Source organism: Myotis davidii, unplaced genomic scaffold, assembly GCF_000327345.1.
Source record: "Myotis davidii unplaced genomic scaffold, ASM32734v1 scaffold332, whole genome shotgun sequence".
In the NCBI taxonomy this organism is placed as follows: domain Eukaryota; kingdom Metazoa; phylum Chordata; class Mammalia; order Chiroptera; family Vespertilionidae; genus Myotis; species Myotis davidii.
This window is the reverse complement of record NW_006285779.1, coordinates 1,570,342-1,590,730: the sequence shown is the minus strand read 5'-3', so window position 1 is coordinate 1,590,730 and position 20,389 is coordinate 1,570,342. Positions and strand designations below refer to the sequence as shown.

At 36.0% G+C, this 20,389-nt stretch overlaps 1 protein-coding gene across 3 annotated transcripts in view; it reads left to right on the top strand.

Moving 5' to 3' along the window:
- The window catches only part of SLK (STE20 like kinase), a 52,848-nt gene that overhangs the window by 30,847 nt on the left and 1,612 nt on the right, over positions 1 to 20,389 (top strand). The window contains exons 12-19 of one of the 3 annotated variants that reach the window (XR_001512660.1): positions 1,158 to 1,337; positions 3,822 to 3,914; positions 10,102 to 10,231; positions 10,876 to 11,000; positions 11,530 to 11,718; positions 12,262 to 12,387; positions 13,286 to 13,399; positions 18,416 to 18,787. Coding sequence is in view for 2 of the 3 variants with exons in the window: in XM_006756444.2 (XP_006756507.1) it covers positions 1,158 to 1,337; positions 3,822 to 3,914; positions 10,102 to 10,231; positions 10,876 to 11,000; positions 11,530 to 11,718; positions 12,262 to 12,387; positions 13,286 to 13,399; positions 18,416 to 18,562 (1,104 nt within the window). In the remaining variant the exon portion in view is untranslated. Of the gene's footprint in view, positions 1 to 1,157; positions 1,338 to 3,821; positions 3,915 to 10,101; positions 10,232 to 10,875; positions 11,001 to 11,529; positions 11,719 to 12,261; positions 12,388 to 13,285; positions 13,400 to 18,415; positions 20,380 to 20,389 lie in introns of those variants that run through there. The other 2 variants (XM_006756444.2, XM_006756445.2) reach the window with 2 other exon arrangements.

The following is a 20,389-nucleotide window of genomic DNA, read 5'->3' as shown; positions in this document are numbered from 1 at the left end:
GGGCCAAGGCAGAGGTGGTTAGGAGAGAGCAGGCCTGCAGGGGGGGAGCAGTTGGGGGTGGGCAGCAGGCTGGCAGGGGGTGGGGCAGTTGGCAATTAGGTCAGCAGGGGGGCGGCATTTGGGGGTCATCAGGCCGGCAGTACGGAGCAGTTAGGGGCGATCAGGCCAGCAGGGGGTGGGCAGTTAGCAGTGATCAGACCAGGGGAGCAGTGAGGGGCATCAGGCCAGCAGGCAGAGTGGTTAGGGGCAATCAGACAGGCAGGCAGGTGAGCGGTTAGGAGCCAGTGGTCCCAGATTGCAAGAGGGATGTTCGACTGCCGGGATGGGGCCTAAACTGGCAGTCGGACATCCCCCAAGGGGTCCCACAATAGAGAGGTTGCAGGCCGGGCTGAGGGACACCCCCCCTCCCCCATGCACAAATTTCGTGCACCGGGCCTCTAGTATTGTATAAATATATTTTTTTTACTTTAGTACTTCATAGCAATTGGATATTCTCCTGGATTCTCTAAAAATTTGCAACATTCTACTGCTTGTATAATAGAAAAATGTACAGTTGACCCTTGAACAGTGCAGGGTTTTAGGGGCATGAACTTTCAGCCCTGCCCCTTCCCTTGTGCAGTAGAAAATCCATGTTTAACTTGTAACTTCTTAAAAACCTAACTGCAGTTGTCCCTGGGTATCTGCGGAGGATTGGTTTCAGGACACCCCCCCCACCCCCCGCCCCATGGATACCAAAATCTGAAGATATAGAACAGTGCATACAATAGGCCTTCTGAATCCATGGATTTCCAACCATGGGTTGAAAATACTGTTTTCAATTTGTGATTGGTTGAATGTGCAGATGTGAAACCCAGGGATACAGAGGGCCAACTGTATATTTATTGAAAAAAAAAAGAATCTGTATATAAGTGGACCTGTACAATTCAAACCTACTTAGGGGTCAACTGTATTTATTTTCCATGTTAGAAGAAAAGAAATGCATGACTTTTTAAAAAATTATATATTTTAGTTCATTTGACTTGTTCAGTACTACAAAGGTTATATTCATTACATCTAAATTAAAATGCTAGTTATGTCCTCTTAGTAAACATCTTCATTATAATAGTTAATATGAGTGATAGAAAAATAAAATGATCTTGAGCTACATTGTTTTACAGAGCAAAAAGCGACAATATGACCAAGAAATTGAGAATCTAGAAAAACAGCAGAAACAGACTATTGAACGTCTAGAACAAGAACACACAAATCGCTTGCGAGATGAAGCCAAACGCATTAAAGGAGAACAAGAGAGAGAATTGTCCAAATTTCAGAATATATTGAAGAACCGAAAAAAGGAGGTAAGTGTACTGTTTTTAATTATTCAAGCTACTTTTACTAGTTAAATAGGACTCTTTTTTGTTGTTGTTATCTTCCCAACAGTCAGGTAGGTTAGTAGTAAGGTCAGGTGTTAACCCATTTTACTGCTCAGGAGGCTGGAGTAGAAGAGGTTTTAATGGCCTATTCAAGTTCACAATCTGCCAGTAAGTATCCAGCTACACGTTGAACCAAGTCTTCATTTTTCTTCCAAATTATCATTTCTCTTTTATTAATACAACATTTAAGGCCTATTACAGAAGTATTTTTTCAAGAAAACTTAGTGTTGTGTTTGTAGGAGGCAATAATATATTTAATTCATACTTAACATATTCTTTTTATTAAGTTAATTGCCTCTCTTTGACATTGTACCGAAACAAAAGCTAAATAATCTGAAAATCAAATTCATCAAATTGTGAGATACTTTGAAGAATCAAAGGTAGAAAACATCTGTAAAGTCATTTGAATAGGATGAATTTTTTCATTTTTCCTGAAACTATTCCATATTGTGGTAGAATCTTGTTTGTGGTGTGTAAGATTGTCATTGGTTGAGAAAGAAGACTTATATATTGGATTAGTATGTCTTTTTCTCCCCAAACTAAGAGAGCTTTATATATTAGCAGCTTTAAGAGATAATGTTATGATTTATTCTGTACCTTTAGTGTAGGAGGAGAAGTACCTTTTCATGATTATAAAGGACCCAGGAACAATAATTATGATATATCTATTAGGATGGAACCAAAACATCTCAAACAAACTAGTGAATGCATTTTCACTTTTGTATGTTTCAAATACCCAGCTCCATTGACTTTAACATTTAAATTATGCAGAAAATTGAACATCATATTGCTGAACTTGAGGATCTACTTTAAAAAGGATAGAATCAAACATTAATAAATATAGTGTGTTCAATGATTTCTTTAGGTAAAGATGAATGAAATGGTATATAATTTTATTTGATGTGGCTATCATTTCTAAAACTTACTGTTTTGTCACATATTTTACATAAAATGGCTTTTTATATCATGGTGTATGACTTTTACTGAGGCTACAATGAAAACTGGGTAGTTTTCATTGAGAGGTTATTTAAAACATTTATATATTTTCATTTCAGAGAGGAAGGGAGAGGGAGATAGAAACATCAATGATGAGAGAGAATCATTGATCAGCTGCCTCTTGCCTACTGGGGATCAAGCCCACAACCTGGGCATGTATCCTGACCAGGCATCAAACCATGACCTCCTGGTTCATAGGTAGATGCTCAACCTCTGAGCCATACCAGCTGGGTGAGAGTTTATTTTTAATAGCAAATTAAATAAATAAAATTTTACAGGGAAATAATGTGATTTAATCCTAAATACATAAGAGTCTGTAGTTATTATTACTGTTTTGGGTAAGGGAATTTTAGCCAGTGAATATGTTTGAGATCATGATAATGCATATTTTAAATAATTATATTATGTATTTTTTTCCCTTATCACTAAACTTCTTGCATTTGGGGAGTTTCTTCCTTTAATGGTGATTTGGTTTCATGAGGAATTACTGATGGGAAATTTTAAATACCCTGTTAAATCAAAATCAGTCTCTTTCACAAACCATCAACAGCATGTGGTGATTTGGAATCTGGTTGCTTTTGGTGCTTTTACTTGTGTAAATATATGATCATTTTTCATAGTTGGATTACAGGTCTGTTTTTAGATGGAATACATATCTAGAATTTTGAAATGATTTAAAAGAAAGAACTTTATACTTCATTTTATGATATGTTTTATTGGGTATAATAAATCATAGCAAATTAAACTTATTTTATGAATGCTTATATTACTGATTTTAAACTTGGCATTTAAGTTTGGCTTAAATTGTCAGCAAAGGAGAATGTTATTTTAATCCATCTCAAAAGTGTCAGATATATTTATTTTTTTCACACCGTGTATAAAATGGTGTGTTTTATAAAAAAAGAAAATGTAGTATCCATTTATTTCTCCTTTGTGTGTCCTAAGGCTAACTTACCCTGTTGTTCTTTTGATCTCATTTAGTGGATTTTATTTAAAATTATCAAGCTAATTATGAAATGTTTCACTTTTATAAGGGGCATTAGCTTTCCTTATGCCCAATATTTCAAACAGCGTCAATAGATATAATTTTATGATCTTTCAAGAAGGTCAGTTAATTGTCTTAGTTCAGCATCAGTACTGTAAGTAATCCTTTATTGATTGTCTTTGGGTCTTTAGAGGGAATGATATGTAGGGATAATTAAGCAACTAATTACCTTCTACATGGCATAATGTCCCTTTTCTGCACTGAGATTAAGCATGTTCTGTCCTTTCATTCTTTTTCACCAAACTAACACCTATGCTAATGCATGTTCAACTTTTTAACAGCTTTAATATTTGACTTGTAGTTTGCTCACATAAATGCTTGCTGTGGAGAAAGTATTTCCCCACCTCCTGCATGCTTATACACTGTAGGTTATAAATGAAGTGGAGAGTGCACCCAAAGAGCTGAGAAAAGAGCTCATGAAACGCAGGAAAGAGGAGCTTGCACAAACCCAGCATGCTCAGGTAACAGCAGCAGCTTAATGCTACTAAAAACAGAAAGCAGCATTATTCTAACAGCTCAGTAAACCATGGTTGAAAGGATAATTTCTAAATGTAATTATTATGTTATTGACTTTGTATGTCATACAAAGGTTCCCAGGGCATTCTTTATGTAGCACTAAAGGCACATTAATGGTGACATTTAAGTTGCTAATATGCTCCATGCTGGGGATCGAGCCCACAACCCTGGCATGTGCCCTGACCAGGAATCAAACCGTGAACTCCTGGTTCATAGGTCTATGTTCAACTACTGAGCCATACCAGCTGAGCCCAATTTTAAATATAAGTCTGTTGTTTTTCTTTTTGACTCAGAATCTAGCAATTAAAAAAATAGACTATTTTTACCCATATAAATTTAATTCTAGGTTATAAGGCTGAGCCAATTAAGATGAGTGAATTCTTCATTAAATTAGATAAATTAGTATTTTTAATATATTCTTATATAGAATTTCATGTGACTCTACAAGGAATCATTTTTCTTTTAATTAAGTTTGCACTCAGCTTGGAGGCAAAGAAAAGTGAGTTTAATTTATAGTTACATATGTCAATGAAAGGAAGAAGAGACACGGATTATATATTAACTGTTGCTTTATATTATCTTTTAAATGTGGTTTTATGTAATTTCAAAAGTGGTTCCCAGACTTTTAAACTTTATAGACCCATGAAAAGGAATGCAAAATATAACAAAAAAACATTGGGGACCATGACAAATGGATTGCCATTAAAATTTTATTTTTGCCAAGTAAGGATATTTTAAAACTGTCATTTACTTGTCACCATCATTTCAAAGGAGAGACTATTTTAATACCATAGAAAAGAATAAATATCTCAGAATTAAAAATTTTAATAGTAAAAAGTTTTCTTTTGACTGGTTTGGAGATCACTAAATAGCAAACATAGCATTTACTATGTATCAAGCACTGTTCTAAATGCTTTACCTGTATAAACTCATTTCTCTTCACAATATATGAAGTAGTTTCTCTTATTATCTCCATCCTACAGTGAGGAAACTAAAAGCACAGGAAAGTTGAGTGACTTTTCTAAGATCACACATCTGGTTAATGGTAGAACCAGAATACTTGTCTAGCCAAGTTTAGTTCCACATTGAACCACCATAACATACTTACTGCCTCTCATATTTAAGCTACCCCTTTTGTGCCAAATATAAAATCTTAGCAGCTTAGCTTAGTGGTTGTTGGCCATTTCTTGTTATTAGGTGGAAGGGAAGTCCTTGCTGGTTGTACGTTTTTGAGTAATTTGGATTTTAAATCAGATAATAATAATAATAATAATAATAATAATAATAATATAGTTTTTGCCTTGTAAAGGAATGTAAACTTTTTAAATTCCAAAGGATAATATATCAGATTATAGAGTTGAAATTGAGAATTTAGTATTGAATGAATTAGGTCATCCTATACTTTAGTAAAACTTTGGTGGTGATTATTCATATAATTTTGTGTATTAGACTGTATTTTCCGATGAAAGCTGAAAGTAATTATTTTTGTAAATTTAATGAAGAATTTAGTAAAACAAATTTCAAAAGTATTTCTCTTTAGCTACTGCTTTTAATGAAGGTGCTAAGACTTGATTACAGAGTCTATTTTAAACTTTTTTTGAGTGTTTATAAATAATAGCCATATATTCATGGAGCTAGAAGAATGTATTTGATCATCTGGTCCAGTGGTTTTCAAATTGAGCCTCCAGTAGCTCTTGAGTTTAGAAGAAGTACCTTGAGAATCCTTCAAAAAGTGAGGACTCTGGGGCTCTCGGCCCCTGCTTCCACTTCAACTCATGCAGCACCACTTTTTATCTGTTTTATAAATTTTATGTATTTTTGGTGAGTTTTTTAAAAGAGGGCTTGACTGATTTTAAAAAAATGCCAGCAAGAGTTTGGAAGCCATTGATCTAGTTCAAATCCTTCATTTTACAGAGGAGAAAGAGGCCCCTCTGTTTCATGCCTCAAGAAACTCAACATTTGTATAATTATTTTTTTCCATTTATAAATAGTCATTCAGCTAAATTCTCACCTGGGAGGTGCATTGTATTCTGATCCACAGGGTCTTGCTCAGGCCATGATTCAGTCTTTTCAGTTGTCATCTTGTGCAGTCTTCAACGCCCAAATGCAGGACGTAAGTCCCGCGTGCCTGTAGGAGGATGCCTTCTCCTGTTTTACCTGCTTTTTCTTTGGCTCACATGTGCCTTTTCATTGTTAGCTTTGTTTGTTAAAACCATAGAAGATTGATAGATGATAATGTCAGTAATGACAATAACTAATAACTTGACATGACTTTTAGTACAGTATTCTTCAGAGTTTTCACATTTTATTCTCACTGCCACCACCCTAATATAGGGATGGAATCTATTCATTTTACAGATGAAGAAATCAAGGTTCAGAAGTCTAAGTGATCTGCCTAAAGTCACTAAGAGATTAGAACTAGAACACTTCTAATACAGTGTTCTTTTTCTATCTACCCCACCACAATTTTTAATTTGAGATATTCATATTTTTAAGAAATATCTTCCCAATAGTATTTTATGAATTTTGCACATGTGAGAAGTTGAATGCTGTGGTTAGATTTTTATCTTTGTGTGAAGTGACATTTTGATTGCATATATATTTATGTAGCTGTTTTAATTATGGATATGGTCAGAAAAGACATATTAAAAGTGGTGATTGTAGTTCCATTTAACTCTAGTTTTCACTATTCAATTTTCCATAATGAATAGTGAATTGCTATTCTTCTTGTAGTTTTAAATTAAGTCTGAAATTCTAGGCTGTATTCTTTCTCACAGTTTCTATAGGGAATGACTACCTCATTTAACACTCTAATTTTTGTTTGTTACGTTTGATATATACAACTGGAGTAGATAGAATACAGCTTGATTTCAACCCCCTCTTTCCCCTCTCCTGAAATTAGACTAATTTATTTTTATTGGTAGCTGTTGGACTCTATAGTTTTCTAAAAGAGTAAAAAAAACATTAATTTTTTTAACGAGAGGGAGAAATTATGAATTACGATCACTTTTCTGATCATTACCATTTTTAGCTTTTCTTTTGCGTTAAAATGATCAAATTCTGTACAAATAGCCCAATATATTATAACCCTTTCTTACAGTTTTCTAAAACACAAAGTTGTATTTTTCATGTTCATAGATATCTGATGAATACGATAAAATTAAAATTACTTACCAAATTCAAACTTGTACATTTAATGGGCACTCATTTTACAATTTATGTGTCCTTTTAAAAAGTATTTACTTCCAGTGATCAGATTGATCTCAATTTTTTTATTGGATGAATGTAATTTGTACAGTCTTTTTGGAATATAACATCAGTTTTCATTTAGAGCCTAAGAGTAATTTCTAACTAAAAAATTCCATTGTGAACATACTGTACTTGGCTTGTGGAGTAAGGAAATTTAATGAAAGCTCAATAATACTAAAATTTCATTTCTTTTGAGGCAATAAAATATATTAATTAGTATGTAAAAGACCTTTCAGGTAATTTTTAGCTTTAATATAAACAATTATCCAAGCATTATTCTTGACTGTGTAATCATTCAGACTCTGCTTAATTATTCAGGTTCATAGCTCTGTAAGGCAACTGGTGTTTTTGCTAACTAGTTATTAGGAAGCACTGCCATATATTGCCCACCTTGACTCTTTCCTGTTGATGCTGTATTTTACCTTCTGGAGCAGAGCAATGCTAGTTCTGCCTGCTTTTTGTTGTTGTTGTTAATTCTCACCTGAGAATTTTTTTCCATTGATTTTTAGCGTGAAAGAGAGGGGGAGAGACACACAGAGAGAAATATTGATGTGAGAGAGACACATCAATTGGTTGCCCCTGCATGTTTCCTGATTGGGGCCAGGGATCGAGTCTGCAACCCAGGTACATGCCCTTGACTGGAATTGAACTCGAGACCCTTCAGTTTGAGGGCCAACACTCTATCCACTGAGCCAAACTGGCTAAGGCTACTATTGAACTTTTGAAAGTGTAATACTAAGAGAAGGGGCCCACTGCTTACTTAAAGGTTTTCTTTTAATAGAATTCATATATTGTTTATCTAGACATAAATATATAACAGTAATGTGACCAAAATTGTCATTGACAAGAAATTGCGTTTGAGTGGCACTGATTTGTATATACCCTTTTAATTTTCAATATAAATGCGTATAAATAAATACGTATTTGCCCCATCTTGTATTTTTGCACTTGATATTTTTGAGCCTAAATGTAATATTTATATTTATGCTAGTTAATTTGGACCCATCACACATAAATATTTTTTTTTGTCCTCACCTGAGGATATGTCTTTTTGTTGATTTTTAGAGAGGAAGAGGGAGAGAGAGAGAGAGAGAGAGAGAGAGAGAGAGAGAGAGAAAGAGAGAGAGAGAGAGAGAGAAAGAGAAAGAAAGAAAGACACAGAGACATTGATAGGTTGCCTCCTGGTATGGGACGTCACTCCAACCAACTGAGGTACCTGGCCAGGATCACACACATTTTTTTTTTAAGATTTTTATGCAAACCAATGACAAATAATGTTGAACAAAAGAAAACCCTTTCATATGTCTGCCAGCTAATATAGGTTTATTTAATAAGTTTGCATATAGAAATTTCATAATGAAATTAGAGAAACAATTTAATTTTTATTACAAGTGATATTTACTGTAGGACAAAGAGAAGCTTTAACAACTTTCTTTGTTGTAACTGCTTAAAAGATAGGCATGGAAATTTTGCATCTCTTTAAATAAAACTCAAAAGACCTTATTCTATATTTGAATTTAAATATTTAGTTTTATTTATTTTTTGTCGTGATAAAGTTATATAGGTATCTGTAGTCAAGTTGACAATTTTATTTATAGAGGCAATTCATTAGTCTTTTTGCTACTGTATATTTGTATTTTTGCTAAAATACGAATTATGATGCAGATGAAACAGTAGCTTTTGTGACTCTGAATTACAGGATGTCATGAATGGTAAGACCTGATCCTTACCTCTAGGGACAGTAGTAAGGCAAGGACTTGAGGAGCACTGCTAGACTTGTTCTTTGTGCATTGAAGCCAGGCAGGTTGTGATTTAGATCTATGAGATTCTGTTTGAGGCCCAAAAATTAGTTCTAAAAGGATGTTAGGGTTTTATCTTCTCTAGGATATGCAAGAGGAGGAATTATAGGTGAAATGGTGCTTCAACACTAAATTTTTAAATCTACACTCATATTGATCAGAATATCCCTTGAGCTAATCACAAACTGCTCTAACTGCCAAGAGAGGGGTAGAAATCCAAACATTTCCTGGGCAAAATTTACATTCCTTCAATTTGGATATTGTTCCTTTTCTTCTGTAAATTTATGTTCTAGCATAAGAATCATAATTCACTTTATCCTTTCTTACACAGTAACCAAAGGGTATTTTTAAAGCATAAATTTGGTGTTTACATACATAGTATGTACTCAGTAAATATTTGTTGGATGAGTGAGTGAATCCCAAACATGTTATAAGAGTTCTCTGATTATAAGGAATTTTGTTTATAGATTTATAAATGTAGCTCACTTTCCTATTCCTAGTTCACATTTCTCTAGCAATGCACTATTTCTTATTAAGTCCTCAAACTATTGTTCTTTTTAAGCACAGGCTGTTGACACAGAAAATATCTTTCTCTATTAGTATAGGCATGGTATTTCTTCCTAACTCTTTGTTTGTCAGAAAAATCGTGTTTAAAATTCTGACATCTGTTTTATTTATCTGCTGTTCATGGCCTTTCTTTCCAAAAGGCATTTCTTGTTTGTTCTTGTTTTATCTACACCATACTGGAATGGATAGTCAGTTTTAGAAGATGTAAATTTATAATTTTCCCAAAGATGCCAGTGTAACAGGGCATTTTAATTATGAGTGGATAATAGACTTCTTTTGTATGTGTTAGTCTTAATGATGAGTTTAGAATATTATGTATTCTAGTACTTTTTTCCTAGGCTTGAATTGGGTGACTAATACATTTATACTCTATATAATCTTGGTATTTAAAAAATGTCACTAACTTTAGAAACTTGGTTTAGAAATCTTGATAACCACTAATATATACAGTCATACAGATAAATGGATGTTTTGCTCAGTAAATATGTCTTAACTTATGGTTAACTATGTCTAATAGGAACAAGAGTTTGTTCAGAAGCAACAACAAGAATTAGATGGCTCTCTGAAAAAGATCATCCAGCAGCAGAAGGCAGAGTTAGCCAATATTGAGAGAGAGTGCCTGAATAACAAGCAGCAACTCATGAGAGGTATATGAAATTATGCAGCATATGTGTACCTATAAAATGATATCTCAATAACATTGCGGAGCTATACCTTGAAAATTATTTGAATGCTTTCCTTTGCTAGAGTGGTATAGGGATAGATAAAGCTATTTTTTTAAGATAAAGTTGAGGTAAATAAGAGGAAAAAAATTACAAAATACTGTGAGTTATAGAATTCCTTTATGACAGTACAAGTGAAAATAAATATATTCCTTAAAACATCTTTTTGTCCAGATGATGCTAGAAATGTACCTGAATAATTTTACATACTCATTATGTCTTATAATTGTTGGTATACTTAATGGCTACATCATAGAATGGGATTTTAACCACTTATTTCCCCTAAGTAATAGGTTAGATTTTTTTTTTTAAATTTCTCGTGAAGATGATTAAATAGAATTTTGGTTTTGGGGGTGTGGCATTCTCTGTTAGAGAACATTAGAACAGAACTGAAAGTAGTAATAGATGTTATCTTTACATTGGTAATATTTTATTTATAGCTCAGAATGTCAGCTTGTATGTAAGTGTATATAGATAACTTTTATGTAAATTTATGTAAAAAAATGAAATCCAAAGTACATTAGTAAAAAGATCAAAATGACATTTTGAAAATTGCTTTCTTCTTCTAGCTCGAGAAGCTGCAATTTGGGAGCTTGAAGAACGGCACTTACAAGAAAAACACCAGCTGCTCAAACAGCAACTTAAAGATCAGTATTTCATGCAAAGACATCAGTTACTGAAGCGCCATGAGAAGGTTAATGAAGGGAAAATTTATTTACTTTTTTGTTCATTTTAAAGTTTGCAGAATGAGGATTTCATTTTTGAAACTTATATGTCTTAGAGAATGCGTTTCAGATTTCTTTATTTTATCCTAAAATGTCTTTGATGAAGTTTGGAGTAATTAATTGTATGTCGATCATGATTGCAAATTTCTTTTCTACAAATTCCATGGAAGGTAACTAATTATAATGCCTAATGGCCTTGATAATCTTCATCTTGGTCTCTCAAAAGTAGCTATTGTGGCTCTATTTGTGGTTCATGTATCTTAAAAGTGTGGACTCCTTATACTTAGTAAAAGAGAGCTTCAACAAAAGACTCTTATTACTAATAGCTTTATTTTTCCTAGAAGTTTTTTGGCTAATATTTTGCTGATTTTTATGCAGTAAAAGAGAGAGTAATTTTGGGAAACAACAACAAACAAAATGGCATGTTTGAACATATGTGTGGGCACTCAGTGTTAAATTAGATCTACATCAACTGGATTCTGTTTAAAACTTTCTTAGGAAACAGAACAAATGCAGCGTTACAATCAACGACTTATTGAGGAATTGAAAAACAGACAGACTCAAGAAAGAGCAAGACTGCCTAAGATTCAACGTAGTGAAGCCAAGACTCGAATGGCCATGTTTAAGAAAAGTTTGAGAATTAACTCAACGGCCACACCAGATCAGGACCGTGAAAAAATTAAACAGGTAAATAAGCAAATTACTGTCTTCTCTTTTAGGTTAAGAATATTTGAATGACTTTTAGAAGGGTCACATGATTGTGTTGTAAACATTTATTGCACTTATTGATGTTCACTTTGGCTCTGTGGGTTGGGGCTAAATATATGGCATGTACCAACATAGTCTTCCTAGGGTGATGGCCACAGAGGGCAGAGCCTTCCCTCCTATGCCCCACACCAGGTCCTGGATTATAGTGGTCCTAAAATTAGCCTTGGGAATGAGATGACTTGGACAACTTTTAAAGTAAAAACATAAGACTTCACTATATTTCAGAAGTCCCACACACAAATTAACTGAGGTCAGTCACTAAGCTGATGGGAGGAACAAGGTGTAATCAGAAGTCCTCCCCTCCCCATAATATAGACTCCAGCTTGAGTCACAATATATTATTACATGCATCTTTAATTTATTGTACTTTAAGCTTTAGTGAATTTCTTAATTATACCTTTGGAAGATACAGAAATTACATTGCTTGTTAACCATATTTGCCTTTATTTTTCTTATTTACAGTTTGCTGCCCAAGAAGAAAAGAGGCAGAAAAATGAGAGGATGGCTCAGCATCAAAAACATGAAAATCAAATGCGGGATCTTCAGTTGCAGTGTGAAGCCAATGTCCGAGAGCTGCATCAGCTGCAGGTTAGATATGGAAGCTCTAAGACAAAGCTGGTAATAGATGAGCAGCACCGGGTTTGGGAAAATAATAGCTAACCAAAGTAAGCTTCACTTTACTCATAAAAATGCTGGAATCTGTTTCCTATTACAGACCGAAAGTAAGATCACTTTAGTATCAGAGGCACTTGTTTGTATTATATGTAACTATAATATAGCATGAAGCTAAATTATAACCTTAAGAAGTTGAGTCTTTCAAAAGTAGTATTGAGTATTTTTAGTATATTTTGCAAAGAAGATGAACAAAGTTTTCAAAATGATCTAAGCAGTTTCATTACCAGATTCTGAATTTGAAATTTCATTTAGGGAGAAATAGCTTATTTTCTTCTAGGTTCATGAAAAAGGCGATAAACTAAATATATGAGAATTTTTCCCTAAGAAATTTAAAGATTACTTTAGAGAGGACTGTTTTTGAACCTTACCTGGAATACACAACCCAATCTAGTAGATAGCCTAAAATGTTTAGGATTTCAGAGTAGTGTATGCATTTTGGATACTCTACATATTTGCTTAGTTTACCAGAATGGAAGATTTCTGAATCCTATATTTTGGTAACATCGGGTAAAATGCATACAAGCTGCCTTCTGAAGTGTCAGTTTTATGAGTAAACCTTAGAAAGGAAAAGCAGGATCAAACTAATGCTACCTAGTTAAGTTCTTTTCATATGGTAACAGACCTAGCTTCTAAACTTGCAAAGATGAAGCTATGACTCATTTCCTAATTCTTGGCTCTTGGTTTTTAGAGGAGAATTTGAACCTCATAGTAGCCTAGTGTTTGATGAATAATTTATTATTTTGGAAGATAATGTATTTGTGAAAAGTTACTTTGTTGATCTGAAGTTTTTTAATTCAAACTTTATTTCCAGAATGAAAAATGCCATCTATTGGTTGAGCATGAGACTCAGAAACTAAAGGAGTTAGATGAGGAGCACAGCCAGGAATTAAAGGAATGGAGAGAAAAATTGAGACCTAGGAAAAAGGTAATTTTAAAAGTTTTAATTAAAATGTTTGCATCAGTCTGTCCATTCGTCCATCCATCCATCCATCCATCCATCCATCCATCCATCCACTCATCCTCCTAGCTATTGGCTCTTTACCTAATGAGTGTCAGATGCAGGAGATACAGGGGAGTGGAGACAAAATCTCTGTCCCCCAAAGCTTCAGAATCTGGTGACAAGCAATTACAGATCAGTAGGATCATTGCTGTATTGAAGGAGTTAAGTTCAAAATACAGGGGAGAGGAGCACAGTGTACAAGCCAAGGAGGAGGAGTGCTTAGGTCTTCGTGGGGGACTCAGGGAAGCTTCTGAGAGGAGATGCCTTGTAAGCCAAGAGGGGCTTGAAGGATGAGTAAGAGCTTACTGGGTGAACAGACAGATTGGGGTGGGACGAGGCAATTTAGGCACAGAGAAGAAAATGACTGAAGGTAATGTGTACAGAAATTATAAGTTGCTCCCCATAAGGGGAGTGCGTTCATATTTGTAGGCATTAGAGAAGGGGAGAAGGAAGTAATGACAGCTTGGTCTAGACAGGTTGACAGGGAGCCAGATTGCAAGGCCATGGGGTGTTATGTAAATTGACAATTTAATAAAATAGGAATGGCTTCCCTGCCTTTATCTAACCAGCTACCCATTTTCCTTATTTGCACTTGGCTGTCTGATAGCCTGGTCCAGTTGGTCAACCATTCAGTTCTTGTTATCACTATGTGATCCTCTTCCTTTGTTAACTCTCAAACTTAAAGCTTTATTTTCTCTTGGGCTTCTTGCCTGCTATACATTTCAACCATTCCTTTCTTCTGTTCATCCAATCAATGAATTACAGTAATATGAATTTAGCACCTATTATGTGTTAACATTTCTAGAGGAAGTGAAATGACCAAGTCAGTTGATAGTGTGGCTTTTTAACTGGAATTTTATTTTTAAATTCTTAACTAGGTTATACAGTCATATGGTTCAGAATTCAAAAGGCATGGAAGGGTAAACAGTAAGAATTCTCTTTCTCTAGTTTCTTTTAACTCTTTGCAGTCTAGCTTTCACTTCAAACTCCCAAATTGAACTTTTAACTGGTCACAAGTGAGTTGGTAATAACCAGGTCCTAGGACATTATCTAATTGTTCTGATTATAAATCTTGTTTCTTAAAATTCTCTTCTTGCCTGACTTTTGTGATATACTCTCTTTTTTGTGCTCTTTATCACCTTTTCTTTGTCATCCAGGCACCTGAAGTGTAAACATTTCCCAGTTTTACCCTTAGTTCTGTCCTCGTAGCTAGTCATGGCTTCAACTGTTGCATATTTAAGGACAATCCCAAAACTTGTATAGTAGGGGTTATATAGAGCACAAATTCTAAAGTCATGCAGATCTGGATTACAATATCATTGTTGACACTGATTAATTTTGTTATTTAACTTTTCTAAGTCTAGTTCTCCTTATTTGTAAAATTTATCTTAGTGGGGTTAAGACAGTTAAAGGAAGTGCTGCATGCACAGCAGTGGTCCCAGTACTTGAGCGTGGTCAGGGTTCAATGAATGGTTATTATTGCTATTACCAGAGGCCCGGTGCACAAAAATTTGTGCACTCGGAAGGGTCCCTCAGTCCGGCCTGTGCCCTCTCACAGTCTGGGACCCCTCGGGGGATGACCACCTGCTGGCTTAGGCCCACTCCCCAGGGGATTGGGCTTAAGCTGGCAGTCAGACATCCCTCTGGCAGCCCGGGAGCCCTCGGGGGATGTCCACTTTCCAGTGGGGAGCAGGCCTAGCTGCAGTTGGACATACTTAGTGCTGCAGAGGAGGCGGGAGAGGCTCCCTCTACCACCGCTGTACTGGCAGCCATCAGCCTGGCTTGTGGCTGAGCAGAGCTCCCGGGTGGGAGCACATTGACCACCAGGGGGAGCTCCTGCATTGAGCGTCTGCCCCCTGGTGGTCAGTGTGTGTCATAGTGAATAGTGATTCCAAGTCCCTCTGCTGTTAGGGTCAATTTGCATGTTATCCTTTTATTATACAAGATAGAGGCCTGGTGCATGGGTGGGACCAGCTGGTTTGCCCTGAATGGTGTCCCGGATCAGGGTGGGGATCCCGCTGGGGTGCCTGGCCAGCCTGAGTGAGGGGCTAAGGGCCGTTTTCAGGCTGGGGAGCCTGGCCAGCATGGGTGAGTGGCTGATGGCTGTTTGCAGGCTGGCCAAGGCCCCTAGTGGGGACCCTCACCCCAAGAGTGTGTGGCCATCCTAGGTGAGGGGCTGATGGCTGTTTGCAGGCTGGCCACAACCCCCAGCCACCCAAGCTCCCAGTGGAGGCTGGCTGAAAGCAGGTATCTGGGATTTATTTAGCTTCTATAATTGAAACTTTGTTGCTTTTTGCTGAGGCCACAGCCGCAGGCAGGAAGCTTGGCTTCCTCCATCGCTGGGGCAACCAAGCCTCCTACTTACTTCAGCTCTGTGGCTGCTGGCCGCCTTCTTGGTTGGGGTAATTTGCATATATTTGCTCTGATTGGCTGGTGGGCGTGGCTTGGGCATAGCTAAGGTACAGTCAATTAGCATCTTTGTCTTTTATTAGTGTAGATTGTTCATTGTTTTATTGTTTCATTCTCAGAGCTCCCATTTTCCACCTGGATGTTCCATTCCTCATTTCATTCAGGCCTCTGTTCCAATATCATTTCATCAAAGGTTCTTTTTTTGGATCGCTATATATAAAATAGACTCCATACCCACCTCAAACACTCTATCCCCTCACCTTTCTTTGTTTTTCCTCATAACATTCATCACCACCAGATACATTTGTTTATTGTTTGTCTTCTCTCACAAGAATGTAGGCTCCTTGAAATCAGGGACATTATCGCTTGGTCACCGGTACATCCCTAACTTTTAGAATAGTTCCTGCACATTATAATGGTCATTACACACCTGTTGAATGTTGACTAAAGATTCTAAACTCAGGGGAGATAAAACTAAACTTAATATCCTTTTTTCTTCATCTATGTCTCACCTTTCCCTCTCTCCATAGTCGCTTCACCAACAGATGTTCTTCCCACATTCCTGTTCTCTTGACATCTAGGCTAGAAACCTGAATTATTTTTTATTTCCATGATACCCCCCTTCAATCATAATATTTCTCTTTTTCATATTATCATCTTACTACTTGCTTAACATTGTTCAATAATGTCCTAATGGCCTTCCGGTCTCTAGCTTCTTTTCTTTTTTCCTACTTGCCTACCATCACCAGAATATTTACCCTCAAGAACATTTCTGATACTGTCATAGTGGTACTGATAAATCTTTAGTTCTTTCAGAAAAAAATGTAAATACCTCAATCTGACTTTTTTTAAAAAAAATCCTCACCTGAGGATATTTCTTCCATTGATTTTTCAATGAAAGGGAAGGTGAAGGGGAGAAGAGAGAGAGAGACAAATATCCTTTTTTTAAAAAAAATTCAATGTGAGAGAGAAACATCAACGTGAGAGAGACCCATCAATTGGTTGCCTTCCTCACGTTCCCGAACCTGGGGTCAGGGATCAAACCTGTGACCCTGTGGTCCACAGACAGATGCTCTAACCACTGAGAAAACCGGCCAGGGCTCAGTCTGACTTTTAAGCCTTCATAGTGCCACACATTGGCCACAGTCAACCTTTCTAGCTTCATCTTCCTCTAACCACTTTGATCCCAGGTTACGTTTCAGTATCCTCCTTCCTAAATAATAAAAGCCTAATATGCTAAGTGTCCAGTCGTCTGGTCATCCGTTCAACCAATCAAAGCGTAATATGCTAATGATATGCTAAGGCCGCTCATCAGGGTCAAAGGCTGTGCACAGCCCTAGGTTCAATTCATGTCTTGGCTCAGCCATACTAATGGCTAACTTGGGTCAATTACTTAAATTCTCTATCTGCACTGACCACCGGGGGCAGATAGTCCACTGGTCAGCCAGTCACTATGATGTGCACTGACCACCAGGGGGCAGATGCTCCAACCAGTAGGTTAGCTTGCTGCTGGGCTGATTGGGACTGAGGGAGCTGATGCCCTGGAGCCCTCCTGCGGGCCCTTCCTGTCTGGCCAACCTCTTGCGTCCTTCCCTGGCCCTGATCGTGCACTGGTGGGGTCCCTCGGCCTGGCCTGTGCCCTCTCACAATCCGGTACCCCTTGGGGGATTGCAGTTGGAGAGCTGGTTTTGTCCCAATCCCGCAGGCCAGGCCAAGGGACCCCACTGGTGCATGAATTTGTGCACTAGGCCTCTAATAGGGTATAATCACCGTTATTCAAACCAGTTTTGCAGTTTCCTGCCTCTGCATTGTTTCAGCTCTTTGTCTGTCATGCCTTCCCCATCCCGTCTATTAATTTCTTAATCTTGACTTCAAGACTAAATTCATGTTTCATTTCTTCTGAGAAACCTTCTTGTATCCTTCCATCTTCTTCTATACTTTGTACCTCTGTAAGCAGCACTTTATCCCTGAATCACTTTTCTGCAAAGTCATTGATACCTCAGATATTTATCAAGCACTTAAATTTGCTCTGTATTATGGGGATATAATGTTGAATCTGATTTAGGTTTTAACTTTAAACAGTTTATAGTCCAGTGTGGTAGAAAAAACATGCACATCAATAATCAAAATAAAAAATAGACAATAGTAAGTCACATGGGAGGGACAGATAATAGTAGGTGCCATCTACTGAGTACCAAGTATGTGTTAAGTACATCATCATCACATTTAATCCTCACACAGCAACCCAGTGTGGTGGGAGGTGTTTTCCCTATTTGTAGCAGAAGAATGAAATGATTCTGTAAGATAGAGAAGTTAAGTAATTGACCCAAGTTAGCCATTAGTATGGCTGAGCCAAGACTTGAATTGAACCCAGGGCTGTGCACAGCCTTTGATCCTAACTATTGAGCAGTCTGATCTTCCGTAGGATAATATACAGAGAATGGGTTTGGGGCAAATAGTTTTATCTTGGCCACCAAAGTAAATTCTGTTTGAAATACCAGTGCCTAATTTCTTTTTCTTTTCCTTTTTAAGACACTGGAAGAAGAATTTGCCAGGAAACTGCAGGAACAGGAAGTGTTCTTTAAAATGACTGGGGAGTCTGAATGCCTTAACCCATCAACACAGAGCCGAATTTCCAAATTCTACCCTATCCCTAGCTTGCATTCCACTGGATCATAACAATGGGAAGTATTCTGTGGTCTAGTTTGGCTTTTGAAATATGTAATTTTGTTCTCTTCATCTTCTGCCACAGTCTACATTAGAGAGTGCATGAAGACAATCACCTGCCTCACCTTCTAGGAGTTTTTTTGTTTGTTTTGTTTATTTAGCAAAGATGAAGGGAAAGGAACTAAGACAGATGCTGGGCCATGTTGGCATAGAAGCATTTTACAGTAATTCCCTAAGGTGATTTTGTATATTAATCTTAAAGATTGTGTTCTTTAGACGCTGTTACCTAAAAAACTCTTAGAAATATAATGTTTAAAGTTATTTTAAAAAACCTGTTATTTCACTGAGTATTAGTAAATATCGTTTTCTCAATGATGCCTGAATTCTGTAGTTGGAACTCTGCTGTAGAGAGTTGGAATAATTTTCTTTTGGTGAATCAGCTGTCATGAAAAACCTATGAATTGCTCAAAATATAATACTGATTCATTAAATAAATCAATTTTATCTTTAAATATCAACAAACCCTTTTAAAAGAGAAAAAATATTTCAGTAATCTAATATAATTACCTGTTTAGGCCTGAGCTAGTATTCAAGGGTGCTAGTTTTATTAAAATAGTGCCTAAAACACTAAATTTCATTTGAGTCTAAAATGGGATTTTCTTTTTTGATTCAACAGGGACAAAACATCCTTAGCATTAAGCATTATAATTTTTAAAATCTTGGTTCTTTTACCATTTGATAAAAATTTTCATCCTAAACGTGGTGTACAAGGTTGAAAACATGAAAAAGAGAATTTTTAGATGTCCAAATTGGAAATGTATTATTCACCAAATTAAAAAAAAAAAAGATTTAGCTCTCCCAGCTTATTTTTTAAAATAATACATGAGCTAGTTAAATGACTTTTCCCATCTCAGCAAATTCTGTTCATTGAAAACTGTCAGAGGCCTTCTGGCTGAGTTATATTTATAAATGTATTTTCTGAAATTGATTTTAAAAGAGACATTTATTCAGAATACTTTTTTAAAAAATTAAGTAAAATATTTAGGCAAATGTTGGAAATGACTTCGTTGTTTTGAAATAGTCATTTATATTTTGGTTTTATTTTGTTCCATGCTTAAATTATTTGAGTGGGAAAGCCTGAAACCTTTATCCATGTGGTTGCTGATATGTGTAATTATTAATGAAATGATCACTCCTAGTCCCTCTAGAGGCTTAAAATCTCAAGCATGTGTCAGGTCAAACAGGATTGTGAACTGTACTGTGCTGTGTGAGACAGTGGGTGATGCTGCCTGCCATTTGCAACCTTTTCTCTTTTAAGAGCACCAGGTACCAAATTGTACAAGTTTCAGTTTTTGTTACTTACATTTGATGCTCATGAAAATTTAAATGTAACTGTGGGAACACTTATTAAGGAAATGTAAATATCTGTAGCACTTTCTTGCAGTTAATTTGAAAACTGAATGCTGAACCTTATTTTGTTAGTGGTTTAGAGGATTTAAATGCATGTATGATTTTCATTTTGTAATTATTTTGACAAGCATAATTTACTTTGACAACTTTGTAGGTAGCCTTAACTTCTGGCCAAGTTTGTTTTTATATATATATAAAAAATATATATATATATATATACATATATATTATGTATGGTTGTAAATTCATACACTTATCACATGAATGTGTTACTGTATACAAAACTCCTTTAATGCTTTATTCTCAAATGCTGGATTGAAAAATGTTTTGAAAGCCTTTTAAAATATATATCTTTATAAAGTAATATTCAGGATGATGGAAATTGTTTATATTATGATAAAAATGACAGTATAAAGTTACTCAGTATAT